Source organism: Oscarella lobularis, chromosome 9 (assembly GCF_947507565.1).
Source record: "Oscarella lobularis chromosome 9, ooOscLobu1.1, whole genome shotgun sequence".
Classification (NCBI taxonomy): Eukaryota; Metazoa; Porifera; class Homoscleromorpha; order Homosclerophorida; family Oscarellidae; genus Oscarella; species Oscarella lobularis.
The window spans coordinates 1-20,327 of NC_089183.1; the positions used below are offsets into that span (position 1 = coordinate 1).

General features: G+C 44.5%; 6 protein-coding genes and 2 long non-coding RNA genes across 8 annotated transcripts; 4 read left to right on the forward strand and 4 right to left on the reverse strand.

Annotated features, from left to right (window-relative positions):
* The first annotated feature begins 2,460 nt into the window (after window positions 1-2,460).
* On the forward strand, window positions 2,461-3,724 carry LOC136191113 (uncharacterized). Its single transcript, XR_010670743.1, has 6 exons — window positions 2,461-2,536; window positions 2,927-2,991; window positions 3,042-3,170; window positions 3,223-3,382; window positions 3,442-3,554; window positions 3,614-3,724. It is a non-coding gene; the product is annotated as an uncharacterized lncRNA (long non-coding RNA).
* An 804-nt stretch (window positions 3,725-4,528) lies between these two features.
* On the forward strand, window positions 4,529-5,266 carry LOC136191217 (uncharacterized). Its single transcript, XR_010670795.1, has 3 exons — window positions 4,529-4,676; window positions 4,849-4,917; window positions 4,985-5,266. It is a non-coding gene; the product is annotated as an uncharacterized lncRNA (long non-coding RNA).
* Window positions 5,267-6,325: 1,059 nt separating this feature from the next.
* On the reverse strand, window positions 6,326-10,921 carry LOC136191199 (liprin-beta-2-like). Its single transcript, XM_065979505.1, has 19 exons — window positions 10,531-10,921; window positions 10,323-10,412; window positions 9,939-10,160; window positions 9,767-9,863; window positions 9,477-9,694; window positions 9,027-9,426; window positions 8,916-8,953; window positions 8,714-8,862; window positions 8,551-8,658; window positions 8,332-8,485; window positions 8,227-8,280; window positions 8,111-8,168; window positions 7,959-8,047; window positions 7,826-7,899; window positions 7,548-7,767; window positions 7,301-7,477; window positions 6,822-7,232; window positions 6,709-6,762; window positions 6,326-6,642 (listed from the first exon to the last, which is right to left on the reverse strand). The coding sequence occupies exons 1-19, from the start codon at window positions 10,780-10,782 to the stop codon at window positions 6,487-6,489; spliced, it is 3,021 nt and encodes a 1,006-aa protein (XP_065835577.1). The 5' UTR covers window positions 10,783-10,921; the 3' UTR covers window positions 6,326-6,486.
* LOC136191209 (DNA damage-regulated autophagy modulator protein 2-like) lies at window positions 10,884-12,315 on the forward strand. Its single transcript, XM_065979519.1, has 7 exons — window positions 10,884-11,093; window positions 11,150-11,203; window positions 11,263-11,330; window positions 11,403-11,542; window positions 11,615-11,792; window positions 11,847-11,941; window positions 11,997-12,315. The coding sequence occupies exons 1-7, from the start codon at window positions 11,020-11,022 to the stop codon at window positions 12,201-12,203; spliced, it is 816 nt and encodes a 271-aa protein (XP_065835591.1). The 5' UTR covers window positions 10,884-11,019; the 3' UTR covers window positions 12,204-12,315.
* On the reverse strand, window positions 12,252-14,810 carry LOC136191203 (fatty acyl-CoA reductase 1-like). The gene is made up of 14 exons (XM_065979513.1): window positions 14,518-14,810; window positions 14,256-14,431; window positions 14,133-14,205; window positions 13,973-14,079; window positions 13,740-13,917; window positions 13,641-13,685; window positions 13,458-13,576; window positions 13,318-13,385; window positions 13,183-13,264; window positions 13,040-13,129; window positions 12,899-12,971; window positions 12,783-12,839; window positions 12,596-12,723; window positions 12,252-12,541 (listed from the first exon to the last, which is right to left on the reverse strand). Exons 1-14 carry the CDS (start codon window positions 14,713-14,715, stop codon window positions 12,367-12,369), a joined length of 1,569 nt encoding a protein of 522 aa, XP_065835585.1. The 5' UTR covers window positions 14,716-14,810; the 3' UTR covers window positions 12,252-12,366.
* A 35-nt stretch (window positions 14,811-14,845) lies between these two features.
* Window positions 14,846-17,350, forward strand: LOC136191207 (uncharacterized). Its single transcript, XM_065979517.1, has 16 exons — window positions 14,846-14,987; window positions 15,044-15,124; window positions 15,281-15,407; window positions 15,482-15,587; window positions 15,652-15,709; window positions 15,799-15,841; window positions 15,895-16,010; window positions 16,100-16,190; window positions 16,244-16,312; window positions 16,371-16,434; window positions 16,497-16,573; window positions 16,638-16,719; window positions 16,782-16,839; window positions 16,895-16,920; window positions 16,981-17,060; window positions 17,112-17,350. The coding sequence occupies exons 1-16, from the start codon at window positions 14,924-14,926 to the stop codon at window positions 17,194-17,196; spliced, it is 1,227 nt and encodes a 408-aa protein (XP_065835589.1). The 5' UTR covers window positions 14,846-14,923; the 3' UTR covers window positions 17,197-17,350.
* Window positions 17,351-17,404: 54 nt separating this feature from the next.
* On the reverse strand, window positions 17,405-18,914 carry LOC136191208 (uncharacterized). The gene is made up of 2 exons (XM_065979518.1): window positions 18,787-18,914; window positions 17,405-18,703 (listed from the first exon to the last, which is right to left on the reverse strand). Exon 2 carries the CDS (start codon window positions 18,663-18,665, stop codon window positions 17,706-17,708), a length of 960 nt encoding a protein of 319 aa, XP_065835590.1. The 5' UTR covers window positions 18,666-18,703; window positions 18,787-18,914; the 3' UTR covers window positions 17,405-17,705.
* A 557-nt stretch (window positions 18,915-19,471) lies between these two features.
* LOC136191212 (small ribosomal subunit protein uS15) lies at window positions 19,472-20,326 on the reverse strand. Its single transcript, XM_065979522.1, has 4 exons — window positions 20,226-20,326; window positions 20,072-20,120; window positions 19,920-19,998; window positions 19,472-19,865 (listed from the first exon to the last, which is right to left on the reverse strand). Exons 1-4 carry the CDS (start codon window positions 20,246-20,248, stop codon window positions 19,561-19,563), a joined length of 456 nt encoding a protein of 151 aa, XP_065835594.1. The 5' UTR covers window positions 20,249-20,326; the 3' UTR covers window positions 19,472-19,560.
* Between the last annotated feature and the right edge of the window lies 1 nt (window position 20,327).

Here is a 20,327-nt window from a genome sequence, read left to right on the forward strand (position 1 = left end):
CCCTAACCCTAACCCTAACCCTAACCCTAACCCTAACCCTAACCCTAACCCTAACCCTAACCCTAACCCTAACCCTAACCCTAACCCTAACCCTAACCCTAACCCTAACCCTAACCCTAACCCTAACCCTAACCCTAACCCTAACCCTAACCCTAACCCTAACCCTAACCCTAACCCTAACCCTAACCCTAACCCTAACCCTAACCCTAACCCTAACCCTAACCCTAACCCTAACCCTAACCCTAACCCTAACCCTAACCCTAACCCTAACCCTAACCCTAACCCTAACCCTAACCCTAACCCTAACCCTAACCCTAACCCTAACCCTAACCCTAACCCTAACCCTAACCCTAACCCTAACCCTAACCCTAACCCTAACCCTAACCCTAACCCTAACCCTAACCCTAACCCTAACCCTAACCCTAACCCTAACCCTAACCCTAACCCTAACCCTAACCCTAACCCTAACCCTAACCCTAACCCTAACCCTAACCCTAACCCTAACCCTAACCCTAACCCTAACCCTAACCCTAACCCTAACCCTAACCCTAACCCTAACCCTAACCCTAACCCTAACCCTAACCCTAACCCTAACCCTAACCCTAACCCTAACCCTAACCCTAACCCTAACCCTAACCCTAACCCAGTACCAGCTACCCTCATGGCCATAGAATCCATGAGCAAACGCACCCCTTCAGACACTCCCGGCCATTGAAAAGAACTACTTCTATAATCCAAAGTGCTCTAACGCACTTTAGTCCCTGCATATACTTATATAACCAACAATGGCCACTCCCAATCACCCAATTCCTCTATACCAGCTACCGAAACTCGTCTTCTTGCCGGTCGGTAATGGATATAGCGGTTGATCCAGCTTTGCCTTCGTGCATTCTCCTTTTATAACCCCTAACCCTAACCCTAACTCCTCACCCCAACACTAACAATAACCCTAACCCTAACCCTAACCCTAAGGAAAAGGCAATAAGCAATAAAAAAACAAAAATAAAAAAAAAGGCATAGGAAAAAGCCAAAAAGAAAAAGCAAAAGGCGAAGGTAAAAAGCAAAAGGAAAAGAAAAAAAGCAAAAGGAGAATGCTAAAGGCAAAGGAGAAGGCAAAAAGCAAAAGCAAAGAGCATAGGAAGAAGACAAAAGACATAGGGAAAAGGCAAAAGGCATGGGGAGAAGGCAAAAGGCATAAGGAGAAGGCAAAAAGGCATGGGGACAAGGCAAAAGGCATAGGAAGAAAGCAAAATATCTGTACTATAATTTTAACTTTAACCCTAACCCTAACCCTAAGTTGGGTTTAGATTGGCTAAGCTGGGCTAAGCTGGGCTAAGCTTGGCTGGGCTACGCTGGCCTAAGCTGGCCTAAGCTGGGCTAAGCTGGGCTAAGCTGGACTGAGCTGGGCTAAGCTAGGCTAAGCTAGGCGTGGTTCACGCATGCGCCCACAATGTTGGCGGCGCTCTCACTTGGCGAGGTGTAGTAAAGTTGAGCAAGATTAACTGGCACGGGCACCCGCTGCCTTCCCATTTCTTGGGAGTGCTTCGTTACTTATATAGAAATTGTAGGTTTCTAAGATTGCGACATTTTTGTTTTGATAGTTGTTTTTTTTCTATACAAGTAGTGATAAAGGACGAGTAGTTTATTGTACGTTCTGTTTGTTCAAACGTTTTTTGTCGTTTTATTTTGCGCGATTCTCTTGTTTGTTTTTTCTGTTTTTTAGGGTTTTGAAGGCGTTTGTGGAAAGGGAGAGTTAGAGCCCAATTCATGCTTCTTGTCCTAAGTTATAGCCACTTAAAGGATGAAGGGTGGGAAAAAATCTTTTAGAATTTTCATTGCTAGGGAGGTGTGACAATTCGTTAGGGAAGTGGCGAGCCGCAATTCTACTGTGGTTTTCCTTTTTTGAAAAAATCCCGGGTGCTTTAGAGCAATCTCCGCGAAACTATGCCGAATTTCAATTTTCCAAAAAGGCTTTAAAACTAATAAGTTGCGGGATTAACGTAACGCTAGGTCCGTTACGGTCGTGCTATATACCATTCGAAAGAGCTCTACGAGTTCTATTTGTGGCTTTGTGGGTGATGTAATCGAATGTATTTTTGATTTTTTAGAAGTAAATTCGTGTTTTCAGAATCTCGTTACTTATACCCTTAATCCTATATAGTAAGTTAGGGAATTGACAATTATTTTGATGCAGTTTGGTAGAGAATTTTCTGTAGTTTAATTTGGGTATAAGGTTGTTTAGACATATATGGGGTTTGACGTCATAAAATCGTCTTTTTCGGTATGTCGGTGTTTTTGCTTCTGAAGGCCTCTCAGCTGTATTCTAGGCCCTGTACGGTGGCGAAGAAATAGTGTTGTAGGTCAGTGGAAGTGTAAGGACTATTTTTTGTGTATTTCGCGTACGTTTTGTTGAGAAACGCGCGGTGGTTGTCCGGGGGGTTGCGTGTATACGGGGTTGTGACTTCAGTCATTTGTTTGAAACGACTCCAAATGAGACAAAGGAGACGAAGGAGGACGGATTCGGCTGTCGCGAAGGGTAAGTTATGCATTCACGTGTCATTTCGCACCGCACGTTCCCCCTATTCGCCTTCGACGGATTTTACTACTACTTTCCTTCGTTCCCTACGCAATTTTGAGAGTTTAAACTTCTCACGGTGAGGTTTGGAGCGTGTTCGGGGGCCCGTTAACGTTGCGCGTAGGAAACTGGGTGCCCGAAGGGGGAGAAGCGCGTTTTTCCACGATTTTCGCAGTCGCGAGCGTTTTATACTGCGCGGCTGGGTTTAAAACGGGGTCCTGTGTCTTTGTTCCTTTTGTGTCTATCCGAAGTAGTCGTTTTCTGCTTCTTGGGGAGGTTTTCTTAGTTCCATAGGTGGACGTACTTATTTTTTATTTTTTTATTTTTTAGTATTTATTTTTACTTTTTTAGGGGAAAGCATTTTCTTTGAACGAGGAGGTTTGGGACATTTTATCGTTCATTGGAATTTTTCAAAGGTAATACCCTGGACAGAATTTATTTATTCCTTTCGTTCTCATTGTGACAGTGTTATTCTACTCGTGGGGCTCATTCAAGGGGTTCAATCAGATAAGTGCCTCGTAGTTTTATGTGTTAATGGGGGCTTTGTGTTTTAGTGTATTATATAGGAAGAAGGTCGAGCAACGATTAGCATAAGGTATCGGTTTCTTTTTAGTTTTTGGATTATTCTTTACTCTCGTTTTATCTAGGGGAACTCACTTGGAAGGAAGAACAGAGGACAGAAGACACGCACAGGGAACTCACAATGGGATAGGACGAGGATGCGAGAGACGGACAAGGGACACGCACAGGGAAGGAAAGGAATCGACAAGGACAAAGGAAGGGCACGTGGAGGAAGACTACCAACAGGTACGGAATTGTTTTACATTTGTTTATCACACTTCACTTCTTCTATTTCTTTTATTTAGGAACACTCAATGGGATGGAAGGACGATGCATGAGAAGGATAAGGGACACGCACAGGGAAAGGACGGGATCAACACGGACAAGGGAAGTACAAGTGGAGGAAGGCTATCAACAGGTACGGAATTATTTTGCATTTGTTTATCACACTTCATTTCTTCTATTTCTTTTATTTAGGAACACTCAATGGGATGGAACGACGATGCAGGAGAAGAACAAGGGCCACGCTCATTAATTCTGAATAAATTCTGCATTAATTCTGAATTAATTCAGAATACATTCTACATTTATTCAGAATAAATTCTTCATTAATTCAGAATAAATTCCGCATTTATTCAGAATTAATTCTGCATTTATTCAGAATAAATTCCGCATTTATTCTGCATTAATTCAGAATAAATTCTAAATTAATTCAGAATAAATTCTGCACTAATGCAGAAATTATTCTAGATTAATGCAGAATAAATTCTGCATTAATTCAGAATTAATTCTGCATTAATTCAGAATTAATTCTGCATTAATTCAGAATAGATTCTACATTTACTCAGAATAAATTCTTCATTTATTCAGAATAAATTCCGCATTTATTCTGCATTGATTCAGAATTAATTCTGCATTTATTCAGAATTAATTCTGCATTTATTCAGAATAAATGCTGCATTTATTCAGAATAAAATCTGTATTAATTCAGAATAAATTCTGCATTAATTCAGAATAAATTCTAGATTAATGCAGAATAAATTCTGCATTAATTCAGAATTAATTCTGCATTAATTCAGAATTAATTCTGCATTAATTCAGAATAGATTCTACATTTATTCAGAATAAATTCTTCATTAATTCAGTATAAATTCCGCATTTATTCTGCATTAATACAGTATTAATTCTGCATTTATTCAGAATTAATTCTGCATTTATTCAGAATAAATTCTTCATTATTTCAGAATAAATTCAGAGTAAATTCTGCATCAATTCAGAATAAATTCTGCAATAATTCAAAATAAATTCTGAATTATTTCAGAATAAATTCTGAAATAATTCTGAAATAATTCAGAATAAATTCTGCATTAAGTCAGAATAAATTCTGTGTTTATTCAGAGAATGTGAGATTTTTTCGCGATGTTTTAGCGCGCGTTACACTCGAAAAGCCCTGCTCGTCGTTCGTCTCCTGTGCATCGCTTAGCGAGCGAGTTTGAGGTTCTTGATCGACTTCTTGTCGTTTTCCGTCACGTTCTGAACGGTTATTGCTAAGTTTTTCGTCGTCATGGCGTTTGGGGTGTACTTTTCTATAGAGAACGATGGATGATAGCCTTCGTTTTCTGTAGAGAACGATTGACGATGGCCTTCGTTTTTTTGCGATCATTCTGAGTGCATTATTATTTCTAATTGGGCGTTTTCCTATTTTCTTTTAGTCTCTTATTTCTATATGATTGCTATGTGTAAGAGATATTGATAGAAGGCGAGGAGCTGGATTTTTAAAGGTACGTCATCCCCGTCACCACCATCAAGATCTATTATATGTTATGTCTTTATTCATATGGCACACAGATGACAAAGAAAAGATTCAGCGAAATGGAAAATGACTTTATCACTCATTTGGCACACAGGTGAAAAAGAAAAGACATAGCGAAATTGAAGATGACTTTATTATCCTTTCTTTGCGTACGTAATAGTTTTTTTTAAGTAGCACTAGGCGCATAATACAATCACGCGCGCTCGCGTCTCACGTGGTCCTAGTTAGGCGCGTGGAAAGTAGATAGGGCCGCTCACACAATAAAAGTAGGACGAGTCATGTCAAATTTTATTTCAATAAAGTCCCGGATGTACATACAAAAATTAAACAGAGTTTGCCCTCTCCTCCATCCACCCCCTCGCCCCAAATGGGAGGCAAGGCCAGGTGGGCACCTGCTGTGAGTCAAAGGACTCGTGGGGTCACTCCATACTCCCCCGCGGAGGGTGAGCCCGTTTAACCTCCTGGCTCCGAGCCTTGGACTGTGAAAGTGGCAGCTGGGATGTCAGTCCACTCACAGGTGCAATTCCAAGGGGCGTCACTGATTTACCCGCCAGTGCTCTGCCTTACGCGGAGAGGCAACTCTATAGCCTCTGCAGAGGTATGGCCTATTTATCGCTCTTGGCCACAGAGGGATGGCTGCGTCTGCCTCGTCTGATTGGAGGAACAACTACACGGCAAAACAATTGACAAAGGGGAAAACAAAGAAAAGTACCTGGCGTCGGCCAAAGTCTCGGGTGGCGATTGCGGATTCAAGAGCTCATCTTGTGGCAGCACTTTGTGGAAACTGAACGATACAGGTACTGAGAGAACGCTACCGGTCAGTGCCTCACCTGGAAGGGAATTCACCATGGACGTATGCGTCGATTGCCTATACCGGAATTCATTCTCAGACACAACCGTCATGTCTTTCTCAAGAAAAAGGCGAAGTTTTGTAGGTGACGCAGCGAGAGGTGAGCTGAAAATTTATTTATATTATTTATTGCTACAACAACTCTCTTTTCCGTCTGAAAACGAGAATTTGGCTTGATTTGTTGATTACGGGAACGCCGAGGACGTCGCCACGCGTGGCGATCGACACCCGCCGCACTCCGGCTCAGGCGTTCGTGCCGTGATTGGTCAAATCTGTAGAGTACCCCATTGCGGGGGCCTCACTTACTTGCTAAGGTGCTAACGTGCTTCGTGCGATGTTTTATGAAGGCATACGATACCCCGTCGGAGGCGTGTCTTCGAGGAAATCGACAAAAAGGTCGTCCACCTTAAATCAGGGATACTAGACAATAAATGCACTCTGGCAACATACGGGCAACATCGCTCGTCAGCAAAAATGATCGCTGGTTGAAGCGGTTGAAGCGACGTCGTTCCAATGAATGAGAAGATAACGGTAGGCGTTTGAATTATTATGACATACCGGTGGTAGCCCCTCTCGAGCTTCAAAAAAAACAGACAAAATGACGTGAAAAGGAACATAGTCTACTAATTCTATACGTATACGGTGGGGGTGATGCATGAGCGCTTTTGTTTTCCATCTTTTTCTTCTTCAAGACGACTTGGATGGCAAAGACATTTCCACTGGTGCAGTCGATGGTGGTGGTGGTGGTGGTGGCGGCGGCGAACCCGAAGAAGAAGAAGAAGAAGAAGTCTCGACGAAGGGCGAAACAGCGTTCTTTTTCTCAAGCTCCTTGTTGATCATGTCCTGCCAAAGATAAAAAGAGAAAAATTGACATTTTGACCTCTTTTTTATATTCATTTACGTTTGTACCGTTAAAGAATCCATTTCTTTTGACATGACTTCTATTTCATTGGCACGAGCACCCTATTGGAAGATATAGAAAAATTAGCTCACTAACCCGATGTAGTGTCAGTAGAACGCACGTCGACAGCAGCACGTCCTCCGCCTCCTTTTTTCAATGAAGGAGAATTTGCCAGTGGTTTTGAAAGAGGAGGCAAAGCCAAACCCGAATCATCTTTCATCATTAATTTTCTCTGCTCTCTTCTTCCGCCTTGACTCTTCAAAAAGCCGGTCGTCGTCGTCGTCGTCGTCGCCGTCGTCGTCGTCGTCGTCGCCGTCGTCGTCGTCGTCGCCGTCGCCGCCGCCGTCGAAGTACGCAAATCCTTTCCACGCAGATGCGGTGGCGGCGCCGAATCCTTCCACGAAGCAAAGCGTCCGGTAACGACAGCAAGAGGCATGTCTAAATCGAGAGGGCACACGTAGGCACTCTTTGCTTCGCTTTCCGCTTTGCCGCGACGACGAAGACTTCCAAGAGATAAAATTCTTTTGCGATGCTAAACGAATCAAAGATTTTGATCAATCGACGGTTCATCACATTCTATCATAGTCTCTTTTTCGTTACCTTTTTTCCATGGGGTTCGAGTGAAACGAATCCCTTGGACGATTCGGCTTCTCGTTTTGAAGCGAGAAACGCGGGTCCAATGAGTCGAGAAAAATGCTGAGACAAATGACGTCGAATAAGTTCTTTCACTTGGAGCGTTGCAGCTAATGTGTCAGCATTAAAACGCGATTCCAGGATCTAAACACAAGAAAAAAAATAAGATGATGATTGATCAATATGCTACGTAGTCTACTGAGATCATTCTTACCAACATTGCACCGTGAACGCCCGTTTCTTTCAGATTGGGCACGTACTCGCCCATTTCAATTGATTCGAGCCATTGACAAACGCGAGCATTCGTCCAACGTAGAACGTGTTCTGGCTTCGAATTGTGCATGTGCGCGCCGCCGCCGCCGCCAACACCCTGCTCTGCAGCACCGTCGTTTCTACTTGCGCCTATTAGACAATGAGGACTGAAATTTTGCTGTCTGAAAACAAAGAATGATTTTTAAAAAGAAGAGTAGGGCTTTTTTCGCTCAAACACACCTCAAACACTGAATGGCTCGCTTCAAGCAAACGTGATGAAATGGGTTTTGAACTCGAAGCAAAGCCAAATCTTCCTACAAACAAGAGAGGCAGTTTAGGGAGGTTAATTAAACAAAGAGCATGATATCTGTACAAGGGTGAGGACGTTGAGTAAGCGACCGTCCACTCTCGCTTCAAGAAAGGCTTGCTTATACTGGGGAAGGCCAATACCATCAAGCCAAACTAGAATACATCATTAGTATGATTTATTGGATAGAGCTCTCTCTACAGTAGTAGCTGTCTTACATGCCACCCACGTGTAATCCAATTTCTCCAAATTATCCTTACTATCTGCCACGAGATTCTAATAACCGGCATCATAATATACAGTATATTCGAATGAAAATGAGTAAAGAATTTACACTAAAGGCAAGTTTGAGTTTCTTCTTGTGAAGTGGGTGATACATGATCAAGTCCTAAAACAAACAATTCAAACTATTGATGATTTAATTACGACTTTCATTTACCTTGTCAAGATCGCTGTCTGTTGATTTAATTAATTTGATTCCAGTAAATTCGCTATACTTTGCTCTGTCGCTATACATTTCCAATCCAATTTCAGACATCCAATCAGCGACGGCATCGGGATCCCACTTTGATATAGGATGCTGAGCAAGATCACTAAAAACAAGAAAAAGAAGAATGCTATCATCTTTGAGAAAAAAAATTAGACAAAATTGACTGACTTTTGCTGTTCCAAGCTTCGAGCCACTGTCCATCCCGGTTTCATATCGTGATAATCAACATCACCGTCAAGATCATGAACCGTATTCTGACTCGTGTGACGTCGAAGGCTAGAGATAGAGACGTGATTCAATAGAAAGATGATAAGAGAAGATGTTTTTCTACCGGCCAAATGCTCTTTCCAATGTTCCTTTGAAAGACGAAGCGCTGCGTTTGATTCTACTGGCAGCAGACTGACTATGTGTTGTTTTTCCTGCTCCACCACGAACACCTCCTCCTTTTTCTCCAGCAGCTGAATCCACTTTACCAATAATCTTTTATACATTTATTAATCAAAATAACAAGAAACAAACGTTGAATATCTTACGAAATCATCCTGTGCATCCGTCTCATCTCCGCTCGAAGCTAAATATAACAATATAGAAAGAGTGAGAGTGATAAAGTGTGTTTGCCGCTGCTGTTGCTGCTGCTCTCTTACAAAGATTGGGTTCACTGCTGCTTCTGTGTCTGCTGACCAATTTAAATAGCTTTCCTCCTTTCTTTGAAAAAGAGCCAAATCTCTTCTTTTTCTTCACCGCCGTCTCGTCGCTTTTAGCAGCAGCAGTAGCAGCAGCGTCAGTTGACGTCATTTCTTCCATTGAAGCTCGTCGTCGTCGTCGTCTTTCGTCTGATCCTGTCGTCATTGGTTCCCAATTTCCACTCGTAGACGGCGGTGACGATACATTGTTTACCGCCGGTGGCGGCGGCGAAGAGAAGACAGGAGGAGGAGAAAGTGCGACATCAGGCGCTATGGTAAGGCCTTCAGATCCAACAGGACTCGCCACTTCGCCAGGACGTCGTCCAACGGAAAGACTTGCACTTCGAACCATATCCTGTACCTGAATTCACGAATTAATAAAGTTTGTACGTGGTGAGGGGGGTGACTAACTCGTTTGTATTTGAGCACAGTCGCTTTGAGTTCTGCTATCTTTTGCTCCTGTTCTGCGATTGTGTTTTTCAAAACGTCCACCTGTTCTTCGAGCTGATGATGATGATGATGATGATGATGATGATGATAACGATGATGATTTGAGGTTGGCGTAGTAGTAGTAGCAGCATCTGTAATGACATCGTCATCTTCCCCCTTGGCCACTGGATCGCCGTCACCTGCAGAGTTAAGCAAATAATCAATTGCCTGTAGAATAAACAAACACGCGCCGCATCGCACATCTCTTTTACCTCGAACTTGTGCCCGAACTTGTTCCAATTCGGCCATTAGTTTGGCTATTTGAACGTCTTTGGCATTATTTTCGTCTTCTCTACTCAAAGACAAAAGCTGCGAAGGAGAGAAAGAAGCAGACGCGATGAAAAGGTGGAATAGAAAACAAGAACTATAAAGTGACACACGTACAGTCTGAGCGGGGGGTGGGGGTGGCGACGGCGGTGGTGATGGTGGAGGAGGAGGAAGCATTTCCAAATCTTCACTACTCTCCTCTTGTGATGTTGTTGTTGTTGGTGGTGGTGGTGCGGGTGCGGATGGTGGTGCTGGTGGTGCTGTCATCTCTTTGAGAGAATCGACTTGAGAAAGCAAATCGTTGACTTGAAGTTGCAATGTAACTTTTTTGTCCGTTTCCTGAAGCAGAACAAAGAGAAAAGTAAATAGCAAACAACAGAGAACGTCGTCGCGATTAGCATTGATTGCACATGTATGGGGGGGGGGGGGGGGGGAGGGAGAAGAGCAGTCGTACGTGCACGTAGTCTACTGTATCTACGACGTAGAGTCTCGATCAATCACCTGTTTGAAAGCGGCTTGTAGTAGAAGATTTTCGCTTTCTAATTCCATGAGTGCAGCTTTACGATCCTCTTCGTCTTCGTCGTCGTCGCTCTAAAGAAAACTTTCTCACGAAAAAAAGGAAAGGAAAAGAAAGAGACGCGCGGCGCAGACGCGACGATTTTGCGATCGTATAACCGACTCAGAGTCTAACGTAGATAGAGTACTGTACCTCGTCTTCGTCGCGCAAACAGTGAACGATGTAAAGTCGAGTATCGTAGGGAATGAGAGAGCAAACGCTTTGGACGTCCGGCGTCGTTCGAAGGGCTTCTTTCATTTTCTCGGCTAAATCGAGAACGCTCCAATTCTCGCGTTGTTCGCCGACGCTTGGACGACGAATAATCGTCGACGACGACGAAGCGGACGACGACGACGACTGTTCATTTGCCGATCGACTGTCGAATACGTCGTCGACGTCGGACATTGCGCGCGATTGTCTCTCGACCGGCCGGCGGACGCGCACAAATCAGCACAAATTGGCTACAATACCAACGCGACGACTCTGCGAGTCTGCGCACATCCTAGACTCTGAACGTGCCCTGTGTTCGCGTGCAGTCGCCGCCCCTTTTTTTTATCAACAATCCTGGAATCGAACGAGTTCCATCATTATCCAACTAGTGCCATCAATTCGGCTCCCACTCGCACTTACAAAAGCCGCAGAATGTCGTCGAAATGGGGACCCGAACTCGTTCCCGTTTTCTTAGCCGTCGCCGGAATTCTCACCTTTATTATCTGGTAGGCGCTGCCTACGCCAAAGAACGACTAGACTACCATACTCCTTGTGTGTTTAGCTACATTATAGCCGTGAAAGATGGACACGTCGTTCCCGGGTTTCCTTATATAAGGCACAACACTAGACTAAAGAAGACTCACTCTAGTCTATGTATTCGTCTCCCTATTCTAGTGATACCGGTGCCAGAGTTCCCGAAAGTTGTATTTTTGGTTTTCTTCTCAATGTCGTCTCTATTCTGGGTACAGTAGAAACGAAGTGAAAAGAAAAAGACGTCGTCATCGTCCTACTTCCGTCCTCTCTCCCTCTTTTAGGTTTTCTCGTTATCTACATACGATACAAACAAGTGAAGGAATACAATCGACAGAATGTGTGCGTTAATGGCCTCAACATAGCTTCAGCATTTTTGGGCACAATGGCAATTGTTGGTCTCATGCTCGTTGCATCATTTCAGGTAAATCCCTTCGATTGATGGATCGAATACATTGTCATTGTCATTGTCATTGTCTCCTCTTTTCCCCCACAGGATGACAATGTTCCCATTGTTCATTTTGTGGGTGCCTCTATGCTTTTTGGACTAGGAGTCATCTATTCGTGGCTTCAATGCGCGATTACAAGAAGACAAACATCGGTGAGCGAAGGAAGACGACTCCTCGTCATTCAATACTTGCTATCAGCTGGAGCAACAATATTCCTCATTTCAAGCAAGTCCTAATAATAATTTAATTAATTTCTATTGATTATGATGAACTTACTAGCACTTGTCTTTGGCATCGTTGCCGCCATCGAGCAAGCACACGGCGGCGGCGAAAGAGGTCATTTTTGGGTTCAACATTGGAACGACACAATGCCTGTAAAAAGAAATAAAAAAAGAAATATATTATTTTCTTCATAAACTGTACCGGTAGGGTTTTGGCGCTCACGTGGCAAGCACCGTATCAGAATGGGCTCTTGCCCTCTCTTTTCTCGCCTTTTTTCTCACCTATGCCAAAGCCTTCCACAAGATCTCAATTGAAGCAAACGTTCGACTTCGTCTCGATACATATGAATGGAGCAACGATTCAGAGGAAACTCGTCATCTGAATCCAGCGGGAAAAGACTCACACATATACTAGAACTACTGGGAATCTCTTTGCTTTTTATACGAACGCGCCAACGTTGCCTTTCAGTTCCTCTGTCTCTTTAGCTCATGTTTCTGTAATGCAATTGTTCTCACGTGTATGCGAATGCCTGTGTAGCAAAAAAGAGAGAGAAAACAAAAGAAGGCGAAACGTTTCTTCATGCAGTTGGGACGCCGCCCGAAGAAGAAAGAAGACCGACTTTGGATAGAAAATACAAACAAAAGTGTACTAGACTGAAGACCATTGCTCTTGCCCATTTCGAATATTTGATCAAATAAGAAGAGACGCAAAGGAAAAGGGACACGTTGAATAGAAGTCGAATGCTGCGATGTCTATAGAAAATAAAATAGAATTTCGTAATTAATTATATATATATTTAGGGTTACCTTATTATTTGTCGTCGTGCACTTGACACGTTGGCAAGATCTTCGCGTAGAACAAATTTCTTTGTTCCTACCGCAAATGCTTCGTAGTATTTGGTCCAGTCAATTGAACGAACATCAAAATCAAATTCCTATATATCAACTATCATCATCATCATCATGTCTATGGATAGAAGAAGCGAATGCGTGCCTTTCTATCTTCTGGAGATAATTTAGCAAGAAGACGATCCCCATTCGATTGAGTCCACTAAAAAATAAATTAATTAACGAAGAATTGGATTCGTCATCTTTGTAGCAGCGTCATACATGCCAACTTCTCTGCGTAAAAAAATCAAGAGTCTTAACAGCTTTTTCAAGTTTTCCCAACGCCGCAACCATTCTGTAGAGAGAAAGAACAAAAGAGATACATAGATATACTGAGGAGTACAGGGTGGATGCTTTCTTTACCTTGGCTTTTTTCCAAACATGCGTGCAAATATATCCATGAAATAAGCGGGAACAACGTGACCGACAAATCTCCAATACAAATAAGCAAGACTGGAAAGTAGAATTATCTAATTTTAGAAAATTAATCAAACAATCGGTTTTACTTGTTTCCGCTGTCCGAAAAATTTGGCCGTCGAATTATATTATCAAATGGGTATTTACTGTAAGTACGAACAACAATGGGATCTATAAGGAAAATAAGACTCAATATAATAATAATGAATATTTTGCTGTCTTACGTAATTTCGTCCATTTGCATGGATTCTGTGTTCCTGTATTGCAATGATAGACCAATCCCGGTTGTGGCCTAAGAAGAATATAGTGTGAGTAGACGTTCGTTCGTTCTCTGGTCCTTTGTCTCTCTCTCTTTTCTCTTTACTTTGCAGTGGCTGTGTACCAGGCAATGCAGAGCATCATATTGATTGATATATCAACGGGAACAATATCAGCAATTGCATCTGGACTCATTTTCATCACCCTCAATAGACCTTTACCCGCCTAAAAAATAAAACAAAGAGAAATAGTCTCTACTGCCGCCACCGCGAGCGTATAACCCTATTACGGCAATAAATAATCCACTTGGACCATTCATATTGTCAATCCAACCCTAATTGTCATCAATTAATTAATTAATTTAATCAATAGCGTTATTCCTCCGTACGGGACTTGGCTCTTTCCAACTTGCACCAACAATCGATGGACGAAATATGGCAAACGGAAGTTGTCCGCCCTCTTCAACCAAAACGTACTCGGCCAAGTTTTTGGAAAAGGTGTACGTATTGGGATGAGCACCAAGAAGTTTGGGAGTCAAAGAATCAATCATATCAGAATCCATCCATCTATAGAAAATATAGGAATAAATAGAGCTCTCTCTTCTAATATGATTATTATTACTCAAGAGAACCAATCAATTTCTGAGGTGGAATCGAAGGAGGATAAATAATTTCTTCAATACGCTTTCGATCACAATTACTGTATGCCGTCGAAACGTGAACGAATGACTACAGTATAAATAAAAAATCACATTAGGATGTAATATGATGACGTCACTTACTACAAGTTTCGGTAGTCGCTTGGCAACGGCAATCGTTTGTTGAACTCCAACGACATTGAGAGCAAGAGAAACCCTAAAAAAATTTTTCCAAATTTTAATTAATTAAAATTCTATTATTTTTACTTGAGTGCTTCGTCGAATCGAACCGTAGCAGCGACGTGAAAAACGACGGAAACGTGTTCGGCGATGATTCTGACGTCATCATCAGAAAGTCCAAGCATTGGTTCGCATACGTCACCCGACATGGCAACGACATTCTGCTCGAAATCGGGCTCTTTCGCGCGAATCGTATCAAACAACTTATTGAGAAATAGAAAAGTAAGAGAGAGGTGAGAGGGTGCCACGCCCCCCTTCCTCAGGCAAATCCTTCTCTCGTTTTTTTTACCGGATCCCGTAGAACGGTCTCCATTCGCTGACGAGCATCTTTTACGCCTTGAGGTCGTATGAGCGCGTAAATTCGAACACCCGGCGACGAACGAAGGAGTTTCTCGACGAGAACTTTTCCGAGAAATCCCGTGAAACCGGTCACAAATACGCCGCGATTCTCGTAAAACGATCCGATCGCCGTTTTCGTCGACGACATGCTTGCGACTGATCGCGGTTTACGATCGCCCGGTGCCCTTTTACCTTTGACTCTTCTCTTTGTGAAACAGACTCGTTTCTACTATACGGGTCTTTGTTCCGTCTTTGTACTATTCTCACGCCCGGATTACTAACCCATGACATTCACGTGAATTTCAAATCTGCGTCACGTGAAGTGCCATTCGGCGACGCCTCTTTTCAGTGTTGACATGGCTTCGTTGCTCACCGTCGTTCTTTGCATTGGACTTGCCTTTGTGCAAATCAACGCCCAGGGTATTACTATACTATAGCTTTGACTGACGCAACTGAAGAGTTAACATCCTTTTTAGCTGTCCTTATTGAGCCCAAAGCAGAAGTGATTGAAGACAGATTCTTCGTTGTTTTCCAGCGCAACATTTCCGTGACAGAAAGTTAGTAACCATGCAGCACCGGGGCGCAGTACGGTTGATTGCACTACTCGCGACCCATCTCATACGGTTGCGTAGGGCGCGCTCGCGCGGTGGCGGCGGTATCGTTGATGTTCAAGATTAGCATTTTCCCAAATCATGCACGATTTCCCTTTCTAGGAATGAAGCACATGCTGACGATGGATGACTTGTCTAAAAGCCTCGGAGCGGAAGTGCGCTTTGAAGTTCGACGCGAATTCACTATTGGAAACAGTTTCAGAGCGTACACGGCTCACATGTGCCAAAAGTAAGTTTTCCCTTGCACTGCATGCTTAGCCGCCTTCCCCCCCCCCTCATCAGAGGATCTGTTTTTAATTAAAGAATGGTGCAACAAGTTTTGCTTATGCCCGAAGTTCGCTACGTCACCCCGGATCAGATTGCTACAATTGCCCAAGAGCAATGCGTTACGCAAGAAGAGGCTACGTGGGTAAATAATCTTTTTATGCGCGAGTCGCTCAGTGAAATTGCTATACACAATCGTCCATGCAAAGGGTCTCGTCAGGACGTCGAGTCGTGTCTTGAACATTGACGGCTATTATGAGTACAGAGGTGCGCGCGCGGTCTACTGAACTTTGAAGTCTACTTGCGCGCGCCAGCTATAGAAGGAATTGAGAGTAAACTGATTTCTCCATTTTTAGACGAAGATGCTGGAGAAGGAGTCGAGGCCTACGTCATTGACACGTTAGAATTATATATTTTTCACTTTTTCATTTGCATGAAACACTCGACTACAGTGGAATTTACACGGGACACAATGAATTCCAGGCCGGACGTGCAAGTCAAGAATTCGATCCCGTCTATAACGATCCAAATCGTCCCGACGGCAATGGACACGGCACTCACGTTGCGTGTGAGTTTGCCGCGCGCGGCGGCGGCGGCGGCGGCGGCGGCACGCGGTAACGTCGCTATAACTTCTTCATCACTAATTAAATTACACAGCAACAATTGTTGGACAATTGTACGGATTGGCCAAAAAAGCAACGGTCATTGGAGTCAGGGTTCTAAATGACAACGGATCGGGAAGCTACGAGTACGTCCGCGTAGTTTACGGCGGCTAAATAATTCGAGTTTTTGTTTTCTCAGGGATGTTATCGGTGGCGTCGAATGGACGGCTGAAGTGAGACGAGAAAAAAGTCGTACGACGGTTGGAAAGTAAACTAACTAACTAACCAACGCGGCATAGACTTACGAATGGCGTTTTATGAATTAGCATGTCTTTGGGTGGACCTCAAAATGTCGCACTTGACGAGGCAATCGTTGCTGCTGCAGAGGCGGTACAAAGAAAAAACAATTCTTCTTCTTCTTATTGTTATTATTATTACTTTTATTTGAGTAGGGCGTGGTTATGGTTGTCGCCGCTGGAAATGAAGCCACTGACGCCTGCATTCGATCACCAGCTGCGTCGGACGGAGCGTAAGCATTGCCTTGCAAACGTCGGCTCGATTAATTAATTAATAACTGAAACAAATGCACTTAGTATCACCGTGGGAGCAACAGACAACACGGACACAAAAGCGTCCTTCTCCAACCAGGGTAAATGCGTCGAAATCTACTGCCCGGTAAGAGATTCAACGACTGCGCTCGTCCGTTAAATTTACCGATATGCGACTTCTCCTCAAAGGGTCAAGGTATCACCGGCGCATGGATTGGAAGTCCAGTTGCCATCAACACGATTTCAGGTGAGGTTCTCACTAGGGCTTCAATTGACTAACGCCTGTGCTTACGTTCATGTAGGCACTTCGATGGCATCTCCTCATGTGGTAGGTCCGGGCCGGGAAGATATAAAGTAGTTTCGTGCTAAAGCGATTGCTGTTGGAAAGGCTGGAATTGCTGTCAAGTACCTGACTCAAAATCCAACTGCAACTCCCGTTCAAGTCGAAGAATGGATAACAGAGCAGCAGTGAGTGCATTAACATGCGGTAACCTAATATGTACACGCACTCTTTATAAGGTCAACAAAGGACATCGTCAATGGGCTCAACTCCGACTCGTTCAATCGACTTTGCTTCATGGACTGCAATCCGACGAGCAAGTGAAGAAGATGAAAGGCGAAACGCTGCCGCCGCCGGCGTCGGCTACTTTGGAATGTTTTTGTTTTTCTTTTGTCTCGTTTTTTCTATTGGCTTTTCTATGCGCTGTTTTGATGTGTACGTCGAAGCTAAACCAATCATGATGACGTTCGTTCAAGCAGTTCTCCAGCCAGACGGCGGCGGCGGCGGCGGCGGCGGCGGCGACAGCACACAATTAATTTATAAATAAGACATTTATTCTTCCGACTAATAATGATCATCATCGTCGTCATAGGGTAGCCAATCAAAAGCCTAGCGGCGGGCGGCGGCGTCTGTCTAAATTGCTGCATGCGCAAAAGGGAAGTCGTTCTAATGAATAATGCAAAATAAATAGGATAGGGTTTCCTCTGGCCACTACCGTATGAATATAGAGAGAGAAGGAAGAACACCATCTGTGCTGTGAGACAATTGCGATTCCGCTTGCCACCCACAGACTATCTCATTGCGTTGGCTTGTATTCTCTCTCGCTCTCTCTACTATTGCTTTCCATTTCGAGGTGGCAGTGGAGGAGGAGGTGCAAACGTGATTGGCCCAGAATTAGGGCAAATTTCTCGAAGACGTTGAACCGCTTCTTCTTCCCGTTTCGTAACCTCTTCAGCAGCCTTTGACTCCGGATCTGACTTGGTTTTCGTGACGGCCGTCTTTTTACTTCCACCGAAAAAAAGAGAAAGGGTTTTCTTCAATTTGACGGCACCGTCCGAAAAAGTGCGAGTCGCCTTCGCTCTTTGCACGGCCGGAGGCGTGATGCGTCTTCCGCCGCTGCCGCCGTTGGGTACGAGAGGAGACGACGGTGCCGAATCTCGTCGAATTCCATTAGCAATTCCACTACTGGAGGCGGCGGTGGCGGCGGTGGCGGCGGTGGCGGCGGTGGCAACGGTGGCGGCGCCACTTGTTTGGATAGACTGAGTAGGAACAACAGGAACTGTACAATGACGACGCATTTGTTGACGACGAACACCGAGATCTTCGGTGACGCCGCCGACAGCGCCGTTGAACGGTTGCGATGATCGTCTCAAAACTTTTGTTTTCGTATTGATCATTGGCGAAGCGGCGGCGACGATTGCCGTTGATCGATCGAAGCCACTTGCAACACCTGGGCCAGGTGACGGAACGGGCGAATCCGCTTGGGGCGGATCAACATAGACCCCTTCCTCTTCATCATAAAGGAATGTTTCTAGGGGGCGCGGGGGAACTGGAGGGGGGTCGCTCACGCCTCCGCTTGCACTCGTTGACGTCGTCTCCTCCGCGAATGCTTTCTGCATCGTCGAGGCGACGTTCAAACTCAAAGATCGACTCATTTTTTGATGACTTCCTCGAAGGACATCGTCCGTACTTCCACGACGTCCTTTCGTCGACGACGCTGAGACGAACGGCGAAAATGACGAAGCACTGCCTTCTCGACTGACGAAAGCGCGTTCCATACAATTGGTCGTCATCGGCGGCGGCGCGGTTTCAACGCTATTTCGTTTGCGATCTGTACGACGACGACGACGACGACGACGAGAAGAACGATTGGAGAGAGTCATCGCGCGCGATATGCGACTACGGGGCAAATACCTTTCTTCTTCTCTCGTACGTCAACGTCAAATGGGAGCCAACCCACTGTGAGTCAACGATTTATAAGCGGAGGCGAAGCGATGACGATCTCCCGTCACTGTTCCACTAAACGATAGCGCGGTCGAAGAGCGCAAGAATAATGAAAAGAACGCGGCGGGGCGGCGGAGGTGTAGCAATGAGCTGACCCTAGCAATGTTTTTCTTGGAAATTTCATTAGGGAACCGCCTCGAGCCGATATGACAACACAACGCGATGACAGATGTTGATGCACGAACCTAACCCCCCCTAAGACGAAGGTCAACGTAACCCTAAGACGGAGATGATGCCTCAGCCGCATATGGGGCGCGTGATCACACCGCCACCGCGCCAACCCACAAGAGTCGCACCATCACCGCGTTGCGAGGAATACGATCGATGATTGAATTGACCTTCCACCGGACGCGGAAGACAAATGAGCCGCAAGACCAATTGCAACTACATAATGAATTTAGGAGACCACCTACGGAGGAGGAGACTAACGGCTACGAGGGAGGGGGGGGGGACAAAGTTTTCACTTGGCTGTCGTCGAGAAATTCGATTTCGTAAGAAAAACAATGGGCTGTCGACTTGGGGTCTGGCGCTTAGATGGAATGCTTTGTGAGAACTAATGAATAAGGAAGGGAAGGAAGGAAGGAAGGAAGGATGCTAAGATGCCACAACCGCATTCATTTTTCTTTATCCGTTGACAAGGAGGAGAACAATAGAAAGAGAAGAAAGTCGAGAATTTCTTTTTCTTCATGCAACGAGAGCGGAAGCCGTTGAAGATTCGTATTTCCAATTTGGTGGCAACATTCTCTTCGTTTTGTAATATCGCGCCAGACGGTGAATTCGACTTTCGATGAGAATGAGACGAAATTTCGAATCTTTGTCTTTTCGATTTCGTTCGAGATGTTTTCTCACTGCCACCGCTTTTTTGATCAACTGGTATAGATCTTCGGGAAGACTCGGTGCCAAGCCCTTCGATTTCAAAATGCGAAGAATTGTGCTGCCTGTGATATTCTTAACGCGCGCGACGCCGTGAGAATCTCTCAATATGACGCCTAGAAAGAAAAATCCACAAAGGGGCCCCCCTTTTTGTCTTTCTACGAGGATACCGATTTGAGAAGGAGTAAGACCCTTTTTCGCTAATTTGTACATCTGTTCTTTGACGTCTTCCGACGTCAACTTCAACCACTGCGAAAAAAAAACGCAAAGATCCCAATAAGGGGCCCCGTTCGTTTTACGACTACTATCGCGCTCTTTGTACCGTTGGAACGCTTCGTCTGTACGGCAATGCCGACGAAGAGATGCCCTTACTAGAAGAAACCGAGATAGAAGTAGAAAAAAAGGCCACGTGGAAAGGAAAAGCGTTTCGTCGATTCGTCGTCGACGCCGCGAGACGAAAAACGTATTCTACTTACCCAGGCGCGTGCATTCGACCCATGATTTCTTCTCTTTGGACGGCAAATCACTTCGAACGCGAGCGAGAAAAATGGCGACGAGTCAAGAATGCGCAAGCGCAT

Coding starts and splice junctions, on each gene's coding strand:
- LOC136191199 (XM_065979505.1), bottom strand. CDS start 10,782: ATGTCCGACGTCGACGACGTATTCGACAGTCGATCGGCAAATGAACAG. Junction 9,695..9,766: donor AGTTCGGGCACAAGTTCGAG/GTAAAAGAGATG, acceptor TTAACTCTGCAG/GTGACGGCGATCCAGTGGCC. Junction 7,900..7,958: donor TACTCAACGTCCTCACCCTT/GTACAGATATCA, acceptor TCTTGTTTGTAG/GAAGATTTGGCTTTGCTTCG.
- LOC136191209 (XM_065979519.1), top strand. CDS start 11,020: ATGTCGTCGAAATGGGGACCCGAACTCGTTCCCGTTTTCTTAGCCGTC. Junction 11,793..11,846: donor AACAATATTCCTCATTTCAA/GCAAGTCCTAAT, acceptor TGAACTTACTAG/CACTTGTCTTTGGCATCGTT. Junction 11,942..11,996: donor ATTGGAACGACACAATGCCT/GTAAAAAGAAAT, acceptor CTGTACCGGTAG/GGTTTTGGCGCTCACGTGGC.
- LOC136191203 (XM_065979513.1), bottom strand. CDS start 14,715: ATGTCGTCGACGAAAACGGCGATCGGATCGTTTTACGAGAATCGCGGC. Junction 14,206..14,255: donor CGATTCGACGAAGCACTCAA/GTAAAAATAATA, acceptor AAATTTTTTTAG/GGTTTCTCTTGCTCTCAATG. Junction 12,542..12,595: donor GCACGACGACAAATAATAAG/GTAACCCTAAAT, acceptor TATTTTCTATAG/ACATCGCAGCATTCGACTTC.
- LOC136191207 (XM_065979517.1), top strand. CDS start 14,924: ATGGCTTCGTTGCTCACCGTCGTTCTTTGCATTGGACTTGCCTTTGTG. Junction 15,408..15,481: donor ACGGCTCACATGTGCCAAAA/GTAAGTTTTCCC, acceptor TTTTAATTAAAG/AATGGTGCAACAAGTTTTGC. Junction 16,720..16,781: donor GCGTCGAAATCTACTGCCCG/GTAAGAGATTCA, acceptor TTCTCCTCAAAG/GGTCAAGGTATCACCGGCGC.
- LOC136191208 (XM_065979518.1), bottom strand. CDS start 18,665: ATGACGACCAATTGTATGGAACGCGCTTTCGTCAGTCGAGAAGGCAGT.
- LOC136191212 (XM_065979522.1), bottom strand. CDS start 20,248: ATGGGTCGAATGCACGCGCCTGG. Junction 20,121..20,225: donor GGTCGAATGCACGCGCCTGG/GTAAGTAGAATA, acceptor GGTTTCTTCTAG/TAAGGGCATCTCTTCGTCGG. Junction 19,866..19,919: donor TCTTACTCCTTCTCAAATCG/GTATCCTCGTAG, acceptor TTTTCTTTCTAG/GCGTCATATTGAGAGATTCT.